We start from the raw sequence: 13,941 nt of genomic DNA, 5'->3' as shown, positions 1-13,941 counted from the left end.
TTCGCTCTCGAACGGGCCCCATGCAGCATCTGCTTCTGATAAACAGCAGCGAAGGAGTCCAGGTTTACGGAGCCTGAAACTATTTAGATGATTTAACTTTTTTTGCACACAATATAAAGATGTTTGTCTTAGTTTTAAGCACTGGATTGAATGATTGATTCGACAGGCAGCTAGACTGAAAACTTGATGCTTTCAGAAGCATGAGCATACACCCTTCTTTTTGTGGTATTATCATGCATGAAATTTGAACTTAAGAAATGCTGTTAGTTTCTGGAGATTTTTTTTTGTAGCCATTAGCAGGAGTGGTCTGTCTTTTGAGTATTTATAGATCCAGACTGCAAGCTAATTTATTTATTCAAGGAAGTTTGGTTCATATGATTTTATGGAAGCAGCATTATTTACAGTCCCTGTGTGCAGCATGTCCATGCATGTCAGAGGTTTAAATCAACCAGAGGTACTGGACTGACTATTATTGGTGTCATAATGCATCTGGGCCTGGACCTTTGGGCTCTGATTTTTTTTCTTAAGCATGTTGGATGTAACTCCACGGAAAGCACAAAGTGTTCTCCAGAATCTAGACTATAGCTTTGCTGAATATTAAGAAAACCCTTTTGTAGCCTTCCAAGCCAAAGTGAACTCTTTAAACATTTGAGTTTCACTGTTAACAAATCGTTCCTGTCTGTTTTTTAGTGATATATCATCCTGTTTGGTAGATGTTAAATGACATGATGCATAATCCTACTCTGATTTAGTGCTCGGATCTTTCATATCCGCTCACACGTGAGCCAAATGTGTCGGATACATTACCCAAAAAATATGTGGAATGCTCGGACAACCATAATTTTGTTTTGCAAAAATAATCACTAACCCCAAAACATCCCCACCTTCAATGGAATTTTCTGCTTGTTCCCCACGACTTGCTTTTACTGTGCGTGAAACTGAAATGTCGGACCCAGGCCTTGTGCTGTCTCTGTGTGTGGTAAAGCCACTGGAGCAGGTTTAATTCACACACACAGCTGCAAAATAAACCTCTCGGCAGCCACAGCCCTCCTGCTGCCCCTCGAGATGAATGTGCTGTAGCTTTTCTTTCCCTGGACACTACAAAGACTTGGAGCGGATTGTCTTTTTTTTTCCTCCTTAGTCCGTGCCTAAGTGGTTTGTGTTAAATGGTTTTCACTGGGATTAGGGTTAACCGTCCCGACCGCTTAAAAGCTACAAGAGCTTCTGTTTGTTCAGCCTGGGAAGCAGGAGCGGCTTTACCTTGCAGGGCCAAAGCTCTCACAGGGATTTGACTCATACTAGAGTGCTAGTAATCAATCCATGCTGATAAGAGGTGTCATGTCATTTCCTTTAGATATACAAAGCTGTGGAAAGACAGTAATTCAAAAGAACATTCGTCTCTCAAAGCTCAAACCCAAATGAAAAATATTAACCATTTTTACAGTCATACATTGTTAACTGGCATGTCAGCTATAGTGAGCATCCACTAAACCACAATATACACATGGTTACAGATATAGTCAATGCATTTTTTTTGTAATATTTGAGGAGAAACTGGATGGACCACCAATATCCAAAAATATAAAACAAGGACGTGTCTCTACCTGCCTGTAAATGAGTTCAGAATGTCCATCCTGGTAAAGAGGGGCTGGATTGTTTGTTAGCTTCAGCTAACTTCCTCCAAAACTGCTGATTATACCTTTTAAAATGATGTTACAGGATCACAGAATATGACCTAGTGTTGGTCTTGGGAATTCCATCTCTGGATTCCTGTGCTCCATATCAGCATGAACGGCCTCAGAGACATACCAAGAGTGTTCTAAGTCTATGTTAGAATATAATCAGAATGGTGTTGTGCCTATGAGTAAAACTCACAATTACTATTACCATAGGCTGCGTTGTTCCTTATCTGGTCATTGTTAGGAAAAGAAAATACAGTTTTGGTTGTGGGATCATGGCAGGTAGCGTTGCCGCCTCACAGCTCCAGATTTCAGGTTAGTGTCTGTGTGTAGGTTTGCGTGTTCTCTGTGTGACCATGTGGGTTTCCTCCGGGTTATCCGGTTTCCTTATTCCTCTCAAAAGCATGTAGTCGGCAACTTCCTGCCCGGTGTCCGCTGGGAGGCTTTAGATCCATGGTGACCCTGAGCCGTGCTTCCTGAAGTTGAATGAATGAATTATGGGAGCGATAAAGTAAATCCAAATGCCAAAAGAACACTTAGCAAAAGCACTAACATCTGTAGTCAAGATTTTCAGCAACAGTACTATGTGTTTCATTAACGATGTGCCCATGTGCATGCAATTTTGAAACTGTTAGATACTTTTGAGAATGTGTGCGCTTCAGTTTGAGTGTTCACGTGTGTTAATTTTGGCTATTAGGGATGGCAGGAACGGACGCTCTGGGAGACAAAGTCGACTGTCTTCCAGCGGCTCAATCGCCGATGAAGATGGGATCTTCATCAACTCTACCAGCAGCAAGCTCCTAGAGAGAGCCCATGGCATTCTGATGTAAGAACTTCTGTCCTCATTTGTCACATTCCCCAAGACAGCCTTTTTCAAGAAAGAAAAGTGCTGTGTGGTAACAAATTTGAGCCCAACACCAAACTTTATAAACAAAACCAGCAATCCCAGAACTCATTTTTAGTTCTGTAGTACTTTAAGTAACTCTGCAGTGTGACCACGGTCTGGTCTACAGTCAATTATAACCTTTTCCTTTCTGTGTGCAGGAGGAACAAAAACTACAAAATGAAACCCAGTCTTCCAAAGGTGAATATTACAGAAGTACTGACTTATTCTTTAATTATAGTTGTGAGAATATCCTGTTCATGTTGATGTTGGTGTTGGTTTTGGTGGTGTGTGCTACAGCACCTGCTGGACGTGAAGTCCCTAAAGTACCTGAGCAACCTGACACTGCATGATCGCATCACCAAATCCCTGCTGCACCTCCACAAGAAGAAGAAACCTCCAAGTATTAGTGCCCAGTTTCAGGTTAGTATGGTCCTCTCTATCTCTCTCTCTCTCCCCCTCTCTCTCTCGCTCCACCCACCTTGTTATTCTCAGCACTGCACTTGGCTGACCACCGTTGTCCTCCCCCACCCATATTTATGAACCTCAACAAAAATAATTACATCATGTCTGGGGTTTTTTCCCCATTCAATAACATTTTTACAGTCTGTTTTACTCAGTTATTCTTTACAATATTTATGTTTATTTAGTATATGATCAGTGAAAAATCAGGAAAAACAGCACAATCTGCTATGAGCCCTGATCTGAGGTGTGGTGTTTGAGAATATGTGGGATGCTGATTTCTCATTCTAATGATTCTCAGCGAGAACGCATCGGAAAGCCGTAAACACCCGTTGCTGTGTGTAGTCACAAAGCCTCTGGCAACAGGTCTGCACAAATGTGTGGATGACCTCACTTCCCACATCCTGTTGTGGGTCTGATTACTCTCTCTTTGGAAGAAGAGAAAGTGAATTCCTGACCACCAAAATAGATGCTTTTCCTTCCTCCCATCAGTTCAGACACTGGCGCGCACATGCGCTTGCGCACATGCACACACACACATACACACACACGCAAAGGGCTGAGGTGGGGCCTGGCTGTGAGTGATGTCGCTTCAGTTCCTTTGTCTTCCAAGATGAACTCTGTCTCAACTCGGAGGAAGTAAATCACACCAGCCCACGCCGATAGCTTGCTTTACACCGCTCTCATTCGTTACTTTAAAATAAAGCACATGCGCATGTCATAAAACCATCAACAGAATCTAGATCAAAAACTGGCTCGAAATATGTTACATATGAGATGCTCTCGCACTTTAAATGAAGCCTGTCACAGGATTTAAAATGAATGACGTCAGAGTCGTAAATGATTTGTTTTATGTTCTCTCTCTCCCTCTTTCTCAAGGCATCTCTTAATAAGCTGATGGAGACTCTTGGCCAGTCCGAGCCCTACTTTGTGAAGTGCATCCGATCAAATGCAGAGAAGGTATATTCGCACAGTACCACTAGTACCACTAGATGTTGTGAAAACAGGAAGGTGTTCATTTTCTTTCTTTTTCTTCCTATAAGCTGCCCTTGAGATTTAACGACACTCTGGTGCTGAGGCAGCTTCGCTACACAGGCATGCTGGAGACTGTGCGCATCAGACAATCAGGCTACAGCATCAAATATACCTTTCAGGTATACACACACACACATACACACAGTCCATAAAACCTTCTCAGAACAACCTCTGGAAGTTGGAATGGACTTTTCTTCCTCTGTTGAGGGGTGTATAAGGTTTAGATCATTTCCTGTGCTTGGTCATAGCCGTGGTATCCAAGGCTGAAATCACTCTTTCCAGTTTGTCGTCTTCTGTGCCTAGGTGTGGTCAGTGAGCATGAGTTATTATTGTTGGCATTGTTTCACACCATGTACCAGAAGGTCAAAAATGTAATCGATTTAGAGTTTTTTTTGGTTTTTTTTGTTTTCTAAAGAACATTTTCAGGATGTTCCTACAAGGCATCAAGACAACACAATAGAACTAAAATAAAACATGGATATAAGTACATTGAAATCTAAATACAACAAAATAATACATTTTCTGTTTTGTTTTGTTTTATTTTTCCTGTAATGTTTTTAATAGGTTTAAGTTTTTAGTAGGTTTGTTTAGAAATGTTGTGCAAACAAACAAACATACATTCTCCATTACATGGACAGCCATGGTGGCTCAGTGGTTGGAATTGTGAGCTCGTGATCGGAAGATTGAATTCCAGGTCTGCCCCAAATTGCTGAATACATTGTCTGTAGTTCCCCACCTGGTGGCAGCTGCAGGCTGTTTATATTTTGTTCATGCCTCTGCTAACTAACATCAGGGCAGGTGTAGCTGAGATCCCTGCAACCAACAGCACTGTAACTAACGTATGACTAATAACTTCTACACTACAGAAATATAAGGTTCCAGTATCTGCAGATATTGTGGAGGGATATAGTGTAATTCATTCATTCATTCATATGGTCCAGCTGGTCATTCATCAAATCGCCTGGCCTTTTTCCAATTTTTAACTGTCCAGTTTCTTTGACCCTGTGCCCACTGTAACCTCAGATTCCTGTTGGCCGACGGGTGTGGAACCCAGTGTGGGCTTCTGCTGTAGCTCATCCGCTTCAAGCTTCAACATGCTGTGCATTCTGACATGCTTTTCTGCTCACCACGTTTGTAAAGAGTGGTTATTTGAGTTAATATAAAGATTTTTCAGCAATTTCCAAAGTACTCAAACAACCATGCCAAGGTCAAAGTCACTGAGATCACATTTTTTTTTTCTCATTCTGATATTTGATGTGAGCATTAAATGATGCTTTTGACCTGTATCTGTATGATTACTGCATTGTGCCACTGCCGTATGAATAATTGCAAGAATGAGCAGAGGTACATGTGTTCCTATTAAAGTAGCAGAGATTGTATATTTGAATTAATTTTTCTGCCACATGCTATTAATTTGCCATTATTTCAAATTAAATTTAAACTTTTGGCTAATATAGTTTGCTTTTTGGGTAATATATTTCCCTTTTAGAAAGCCCCAGAGCTGTGTGCCCATGCAAGTCCTTAATGACTGAATTAAACTGTTGTTATCCGCAGTAAGTCCCCTGGCACAGGAGTGATGTGCAGCCTTTATTGCCGAATGTCTGGACAGTGTGCTCACCTTGGCAGTTTGACCTCCTCCACAGCCTCTCTATTGTTCGTTATGAATGTGGGTTACAATAATTACATACACAGAGCATCTGTTTTCCATGCTGCCCACCCCCTGTAGCCTACAGAGAAGGAGGCTTGTGTTCCTTCAGCGATAAGATAAATGTTTTTCTAATCATCTGAACTGCTGTGAATATGTCTAATATTCACTGCAGAGTCTTGAACAGCTGTATGTCGCACACAATGTCTCATGAGCAGATAAAATGTCTAATGAGGTTCATTTTCTCTTCCATCAGGAGTTTGTCCGGCACTTTCACGTGATGCTACCCGAGGACCTACAGGCCACGCAGGAGGACATCAGACACTACCTCTGCCAAGTGGACCTCGCTCCTGATGGCTTTCAAGTGGGCCGCACAATGGTATGACTCCACCTTTCAGCATTTGATGAATGCAATGAATCCATTATTGTAGTGGAATTTAATTTAAGTGAATCAGGCATCCAAATGACAACAATCCATACTTGTAGCATGACACACACTACCCACTTTTATTAGTCACATTCTTAGAGAATGTGTTGTATGCGGTGTGTAATCACTAACATGATCTCTGTGTGTGTGTGTGTGTGTGTGTGTGTGTGTGTGTGTGTGTGTGTGTGTGTGTGTGGGTCAGGTGTTCATGCGTGAGGTGGCACGCCAGAGGCTGCAGGATCTGCTCCATCAGGAGGTGCTGCGGAGGATCGTCAATCTTCAGCGCCGTTTCCGAGCCGTGCGAGAGAGGAAGACTTTTCTCAGGATGAAACACGCCACCTGCCTCATACAGGTACTGCTCACATCTCTAGAAAAAAATTGTCGTCTTCACTTCTTCAGCAAAGGTTTCTCCAGCTCTGTAGGCATGATTATATATTTTCTATACTCTCCTACTCTATAAAACAACTCTTGTGTTTATTCAGGAATTTGGCTGACTGATTCATTGGCTCTTTGTGTCTGCGTAATACCGAAAAAACATTTTTGGTAACTCTGTGCTGTTTAGCTTTTCAGTAGCTCAGTACCTCATTAGCTCATTTAAGAGAACATGTGGTGCAGCTTTGCTTGATGGAACAAAAATAAACAAGTTCAGTGTAGCAATCTAAAGTCGGGAAAAGATCTATGGAAATGTAAATATTGTACTGGCAATGAAAACCTTTTCAGAGTGATGTTATAATGTCAATCCTTTGAGAAATCAAATCATTTTAAACATTTCACTCATATTTCATTCAGACACTAATGCATTTAATTCAATTTCTTTTTTAAAATTACAGTCTCTAACAAACTGCTGGAAGAATGCCTGAGGAGATTTATTTAAACACAAATATGATATCTATAATATCTTTCTATAAATAATAATAATTATATAACCAGATGTTTGTGCAACTCCAATGAAATGGTGCGTTCACATCAATTAGCCTGTTTGAGGAGCCTGAGTGTAAATTTATGTCTTTTTTTTTTTTTGGTTACTTGGTTTTGTTTTGTTTCACACTGCACAAAATTAAGTGAACCAAAAAGCAAAAAAAATGTTAGCAGAGGGGCGTATAGGGCTGAAATATCTTCATAAAACATTCATTCATTGGTCAGAAATACGGTAATTGACAAATCTTTGAAATCAGAAAAATCACCTGAGCATGGAGAACATGGGGTCGGCACTACATAAATTACTGGATAAGTAAAGAAATAGTCTGACATATTATTTTGCATCCACCATTTTATTTTCTCTTTTGGCTCGTCTGTCCAAACATCCAGAACATGTCGCATTTCTACAGTGCTTCGGCTTAGTTTGCGCATCTCAGCTCGCATCTACAGAAAAATGCAGCCCGAAACCCAAAACACATGGCATATTTGGTTCACTTCCTGCAGTCAGGCTGATTCAGAGTTGAAATACCTTCCCTCTGCAATTGAATTAGTCTAGAGTTCACTTGGAACTGGAATGAGACCACCTCACTCAGACGGTCGCAGAGCTGTTATTTTGGTCCATCGCTGAATGTGATTTGTATTCTCGCCTGCTTAAACAAACTGCACCGGGGCTCGATTCAAATGGACTAAGCGCTGTATATTTGAAAGCAGCCTAAGACTTGCTGCACAGTTTCACTCACCAGACCTCACAGACTGTACTTCTCTTATGTACAGAACTGGTGGCGGAGCTGCCAGGCCAAGCAAAGAAATGAGCAGCTGAAGTATGACAATAATGTCAGACAGGGAGCGGCAATCTGCATTCAGTCAGCTTGGAGAGGTTTCCAAGAGCGCCGCAGATTCCTGCTATGGAAGGAAGCAGCACTGGTAATCCAAAGGAACTGGAGACTGTGCTGCTATAGACGCGTTCAAGCTGCTGTCGTGATCCAGGCTGCCTGGAGATGCTACAAGGCCAGAGAGCAGTATATCCACCAACGCAACATCATCATTCTCTTCCAAGTAGCATGTCGAGGCTATTTGGCAAGGCAGAGGTAAGTGACATCCCTTACTACAGAGAGAGAGTGGCTGTGTTTAGGCATGTTGCTTAATAATACAGGATAAAAACAGGATAAAATATCCTGGATCAGTCCAATCCATGGTTTAAGCTTGTTCATGCCCAGATCTTACTGGTAGTCAGCCAAGCAGAAATCTCCTGATTTACATAAACACTCCAGGAATAAGCAGGAGCAGTTTGTTGGGAGAAGTGTAAAGTTGTTTTTGTCCTGTTTCAGTTGGGTAAATATGTATTTTCTGAATTTCATCCATGTTTTTTTTCAATAGGGTAAGTATAATTTTTTGAGTGTAACATCATCAGGAGCTGTCAGCAGTCTTTTTGGTATCTTTCAAATATATAGGTTCCGAGAACTGAGAGAGCAGAAGTTGAAGGACATGCAGCTGCTGAATGGACAAACAAGCCCATCTCCAGAGGAAGGAAAACTGAAAATCATGGGTCTGGATGTGAGCATGTGGGAGGACCGTTCTTACGAGGAGCGGGAGAGGAGCTTCCAGCGCCTCTGTGAGGTCGAGGCTCCTCAGGAGGAGCTGCATCAGAAGGATAAACAGATGCAAGGAGAAGAGGCAGATGCACAACTGCAAGCTCAAGTGGTGATCAGAGAGAGACCACGCCCATTTGACGACCCCAACCTGAAAACACGGGCCAAGAGGGAGAGCCGGCGTATCCGGGAGTTAGAGCAGGCCAAGTTTAGCCTGGAGCTGCTTAAGGTGCGTGCCACCGGAGGAACATCTCCTTCTGAGGACAGGCGCTGGTCAGTGGAGTTTGCCAATGATGGTGCCCTCTCGCCTCAAGGCACTCCAGATAGCCAAAGCTCTAAAGGAAGCTTTGAGCTGGTTAGTATGGATGACTATGCTAAAGAAAAAGTGCCATCTGATGAGGCTGGAGACCTTAACTCTTCATTTTCAGTACCACCCCAGCATGAAGTTCTTCCCAGCAGCCCCAAGCTTACATTTCCTCCTGAACCTCATGCACCTGCTGTTCTATCTAACAGTCCCAAAGATGAACCAGACAAGCTTCCTGCTTTGCCCAAACTGGAGAACTCTCTTCCTACTTTCTACATTCCTCCAGTAGAGAGCAGCTCTATATTTGCAAAGTCCAGTATAGATTTGTCCACCTCACAGAGTCCAGAAAAGCCAGTAAAGTCTTCCCGCAGACCAGTAGTGGTTGTGATTAGCATGCAGAAGGAAACCTTGCTTGATGCCACAGATTTGAAGCCCCCAGAAGTGAGAGACAGTTCTGCTCAGACCAGTGAGCCTCCCAGCCTGGCGCAGGGTGAAATCACCACCCGGTCCATGCTGGAAAGGCTCGAGAAGCTCAATGAGGCCAAACAGGAGCGGCAGAAGCACCAGCAGCAGCAGAATGAGAAGGAGATGATGGAGCAGATCCGGCAGCAGACAGAGATCCTGGAGAAACAACGCAAGCACTTTGCCCAGTTTGAGAGAGAGATGTTTGAGAAGCAGAGAGGCGAGGCCCTGCAGAGGATTGAGCAAAGTAGGCAAGAAAGATGCGGAAAGGCCACAGACAGAAGTCCTCCTATAGCACAGCCAGAGCCCGATCTCATCTCCTCGCTACCAACCCAAGACAAACAGGGTACGCCATCCAAAACAGGAGAAAGACCAAAGGACATACAGAATGTGTCAGATGGATGGTCCCCAAAACTCACCTTAGACTCTCAAGAAGGTGCTGCCAAAGAAGCCCGTAAGAAACCACCTACCTCAAGTGTCAACATTAACATGACTGAGCGACATGGAGATATTTTTTTCTCACCCAAGGACAAGGTTTCCTTCTCAAAGTAAGTGTTGGACTCTCTTAAATAACATGCTGGCCTTCCGAAATGGTAGAAACTAATTTAGCAGAAACTTAATGACTGACTGTGTTGCAGGTTTGAAAAGGAATTTACCGGTAGAGGGAAGTTGGCGGGAGTTCAGAAGGAGGCCAGAACCTCAGATATCAAATCCTTGAAGCCTCTGAAAGGTCGTGAGGTGAGGGGAAAAAAATAAATCATAAGCAAATGAATGTTACATTTGACACCATCAGCTTGGCATAGCCTTTCAAATCCTCAGGAATTTGTATTATTATTACTCACCTTTGTACTTTTGTATGTAATGTAAGAACTGTTAAGGAGAGACCATCTTGGATCACAGGAGCACCTGCTTGCACAGTGGGGTTGTCACAGGAGCATTTTTTACTTGTGTTGTTATTGTTTGGTTGATCAGGTTGCCAGACCAGGCCATAAAAAAGCCCGCATGGCGCGGACACGCTCAGACTTCCTGACCCGCGGTTCAAATCCTCCAGGGGAGGGGGAGTCAGAGGAGGAAGAGTATGAGGAGACCCCTCTGTCTCTTGGCCCACCCCTCCCCAAGCAGGACTCAGAGGGGGGGACACTAGACGCATGTCACAGTGACTCTGAAATGGTAATTAAACGGTCCACGCTTCCCAAAACAGGCCCTCTTACGGTGCCAGACCTGACAGCGTGGTTTCTCTCTACAGCTAACCTGCAGAATCTCATAGACCTCTGTACTCACCACTTAAAGAGCTGCAGCACTGTGGCTTTCATGGTGTTTACTGTAATCTGGGAAACATGTCTTGAAAAGCATCCTCATCTGTGATGGCAGAATTTTTATTTTTACATTATCTGCATTAATATGGCTGTCAAACCAAATGTTTTCTCACATCATTTATTAGTTCTCCAGACACTGAAACTCCTTTTTTTGTTGTAAATCTCAGCAACACAGATGTGGATAAAACCAAGTGTGTTTCTGCTTCTGACTTTAAAAACACGTTCCACGTTTTAACCCACACTATGCTTCGCATTCTGATTATTGCACTAGATTAGACAGTAACAGTCATTGTAGCACTGCGTTGCCTACGATCTGCGTTGTCCAGAGGTTCTCATTGTCTCAGCACCCAGAATAATGATCACTGCATGCTCTTTAGGCACCGGCTCTTTCTTTGTCTTCACCGGTAGTTTCCTTTAAGCGCCAGGAGCAGGACGTCTCTGGTGTCTCCTCTGCCCTTTCTTTACCCTGTAGATATAATCATAGCCTCTCACCTCTTATCTTGTATCTTGTCTTACATTGCTCTTGCACTTTTTGTAGCAAATGTTTCTCTCATTGTATTTATGTAAGTTCTTTGTGTGTTCATTGTTTATGTTGTGTGTAACAGAATACGCCAATGTTTTAAGTCGCTCTGGATAAGGGCATCTGCCAAATGCCGTAAATGTTTGAATCTCTTCTGTGGTGTATGTAGGTTATTTATTACAAGACAGAAAAGACCAGTTTATTCCAAACTTGCTGACAGTTCTAAGCACAATTGATTATTACTTTGTTAGATGGTTTGTTAGATAGTTATTTAGATATTTAGTTTGTTAGATAGTTCATTACTTTGTTAGCTCGTTCATTACTTTGGTTGTACATTACTTCTGATCAGGAAGGAAAAAAAATCAGTGCGTTTTTGAATCCCTACATCCAGTCTACATTTCTGTGTAAGGGGGCAGCAGTCATCTTTGCTTCGCTGATTTTAGATGTCACTGAAATCTGTTCTTGTAGAATGCGTTCCTACAATTTTTACTCAAAGCTATTTGTATATGAAGCTCTAAATCTAATCAATACAGTTAACATGGACATTCCTCCATTTCCAGTATCCAGAATTGCTTTTTACTTCATTATAAGCTAAAAGTACTTAAGAACAGCATTGATAAGACTTTGTCTTATGTCTCATCCTATGAGTTTTGATTTTGCATTATGTGGTCATGTATTTAAACATTTATTAACTGAATTAGCAGCTGTCCTTAGACACGTTGAAATTCCTGTCTGTGGTAATCATACATACACTACAGATGCAGTAGATAGAGATTTGGTTGTTAGATAGGTCTGTGTGTTAGTACTGTATATTAATAAAAGATAGTGATGATCTGTTAATTATAGTGGTAAAGGAACGTTTGTTGAAATAGGATTGAATTCCACCATGTACAATATTGTATGAGAAGAGTTAATGTATTTATGATAAAATAACATTTATGATATTTATTGCAAGACTTTTTAGCATGGCCCAAAATTGCAAATAACAACACTCTCTTATCTGTTTAAACGAACTGCTTTGTCATTTCTCAGCCGTCCACATCCAATGAAGAGCAAAAGCGGTTGATGTATAAAGTTATGTCTTCTGGGGACCTTGGCAAGAGTGACTCCCTGAGAAAGATTTCACACGGAGATGGAAGGTCAAAATCTGAGCTTCTCTTATTTTTTTAAACAGCTATTTTCCTGTGCAAGTATCAAAATGAACGTTGTTTTTTTTTGTTTTTCTTTTTTTTTTTTTTTGCGCTCAGGGTTCGGGGCAAGATGCGGTTCTGGGGAAAGACAAAGCAGGGAGAGAAGAAATCATCCAGAGATAGACTGATGTATACCGGTGAGTCTCTAGACGGGGACTATCCTGATACCGCACTCCTCATGGCTGAAGGTGAGATGATGGTAATTTAAATGTTACATTTCAAAAAAGTTTTTAATATATAGATTCCTGTCTTAAAGAATTTTTTGGTGTGTGTGCAGGGGAGTGCTTGTCCCCTCCTCACAGCCCTGACTTCAGCTCCCTGCCAGAGTTCAAGGAGAACAAGGAGCCCTCGCCCAAAATGAAGCGGCGCCGCAGCGTGAAGATCAGCAGCGTGGCTCTAGAGCCCGCCCAGTGGCAGAACGACGCACTGCAGATCCTCACATGCGCCAATGACTACAGGAGTATGAACGAGTTCCTCATGAAGAAGGTACTGCTATAGTTAGCACTAGTCTACAGACTCTTTCTTGAATTAAAGTTACTCAAACTCATTGTAGAAAATACAGAATTAATACTAAGTACCTAATGTTTCACAGATTGGTGATCTAGACACTGAGGACAGTAAGAAAGACACAATGGTGGATGTTGTGTTTAAAAAGGCACTGAAGGAATTCCGCATGAACATTTTCGACTCCTATTCCACCGCTTTGGCCGTGAGTAATTTAACACGCCTCTGTTAAGCAGTGAATCATACTGTGTTTAAGTAAGATCTATCACATTTGTGCCACTTTTCTCTTCTTACTCGATTACACAATGATGCAGCTGTCAAATTTCAGTGCAAAGAACTTGCATATGTCCGTTGCCATAAATCCAAGATTAATTAAATAAACAGTTCATATGCAATTTAACAAAATGTTACAGAATGTCCATACCACTTAAGGATATTGTGCATAAACTCTTCCTAATAACTGACATTAAAATTATATAAACATTTAAAATGATAGGTTTGAGGTCAAGTTGACTTGACACCTTAGTCAGGTGATATACACTGAAGTGCAAAAGTTTGCATCCCCCGTAAAAAGGGGAAGTGCAACCAGCCATCATTTTGATTTTCTCATTATTTATAACTTGCACTATTTGGCCATTTTTCTTTCTTGTAATGAAGGAACATCTTTAAAACTCAACACATTAAATATCTTGTATTTCTTTTTGTTTCCTTATGGTACACAAATTCTGCACTCAGTTGTAGATTTTTTAACACATTTTGTTTTGTCCTAAGGGTATACAAACCTTTGGATGTAATTGTAGATTTTTGTTAACATAAGGTTGTCTTGTAACACTTTTCAGGCTGATGTAAATTAGCCATGGTGACTTGCGTTTTGAGAGAAATTACTTGGAATGATGAGTAGTCTCTCCAATTTTCAGAGTGGAAAATGTAAATCATTATGTGCAAGGTTTATACAATAAAATAATTTTTTGCCCATTCTTTCAAAGGGTGCTAATAATTCTAGAGTT

General features: G+C 41.6%; 1 protein-coding gene across 12 annotated transcripts in view; it reads left to right on the top strand.

Moving 5' to 3' along the window:
* The window catches only part of myo9aa (myosin IXAa), a 113,120-nt gene that overhangs the window by 90,646 nt on the left and 8,533 nt on the right, over positions 1–13,941 (top strand). For 11 of the 12 annotated variants that reach the window (XM_034308991.2, XM_034308996.2, XM_034308995.2 and 8 more), the window contains 15 exons: positions 2,377–2,505; positions 2,724–2,763; positions 2,863–2,985; positions 3,904–3,984; positions 4,068–4,178; positions 5,961–6,083; positions 6,334–6,483; positions 7,824–8,137; positions 8,501–9,952; positions 10,043–10,142; positions 10,377–10,574; positions 12,273–12,379; positions 12,488–12,618; positions 12,708–12,916; positions 13,023–13,139. In XM_034308991.2, coding sequence (XP_034164882.2) covers positions 2,377–2,505; positions 2,724–2,763; positions 2,863–2,985; positions 3,904–3,984; positions 4,068–4,178; positions 5,961–6,083; positions 6,334–6,483; positions 7,824–8,137; positions 8,501–9,952; positions 10,043–10,142; positions 10,377–10,574; positions 12,273–12,379; positions 12,488–12,618; positions 12,708–12,916; positions 13,023–13,139 — 3,385 coding nt within the window. The remainder of the gene's footprint in view (positions 1–2,376; positions 2,506–2,723; positions 2,764–2,862; positions 2,986–3,903; positions 3,985–4,067; positions 4,179–5,960; positions 6,084–6,333; positions 6,484–7,823; positions 8,138–8,500; positions 9,953–10,042; positions 10,143–10,376; positions 10,575–12,272; positions 12,380–12,487; positions 12,619–12,707; positions 12,917–13,022; positions 13,140–13,941) is intronic. The other variant, XM_034308999.2, reaches the window with a different exon arrangement.

Source organism: Pangasianodon hypophthalmus, chromosome 11 (genome assembly GCF_027358585.1).
Source record: "Pangasianodon hypophthalmus isolate fPanHyp1 chromosome 11, fPanHyp1.pri, whole genome shotgun sequence".
NCBI lineage: Eukaryota > Metazoa > Chordata > Actinopteri > Siluriformes > Pangasiidae > Pangasianodon > Pangasianodon hypophthalmus.
This window is presented reverse-complemented; position numbering and strand designations above follow the sequence as displayed.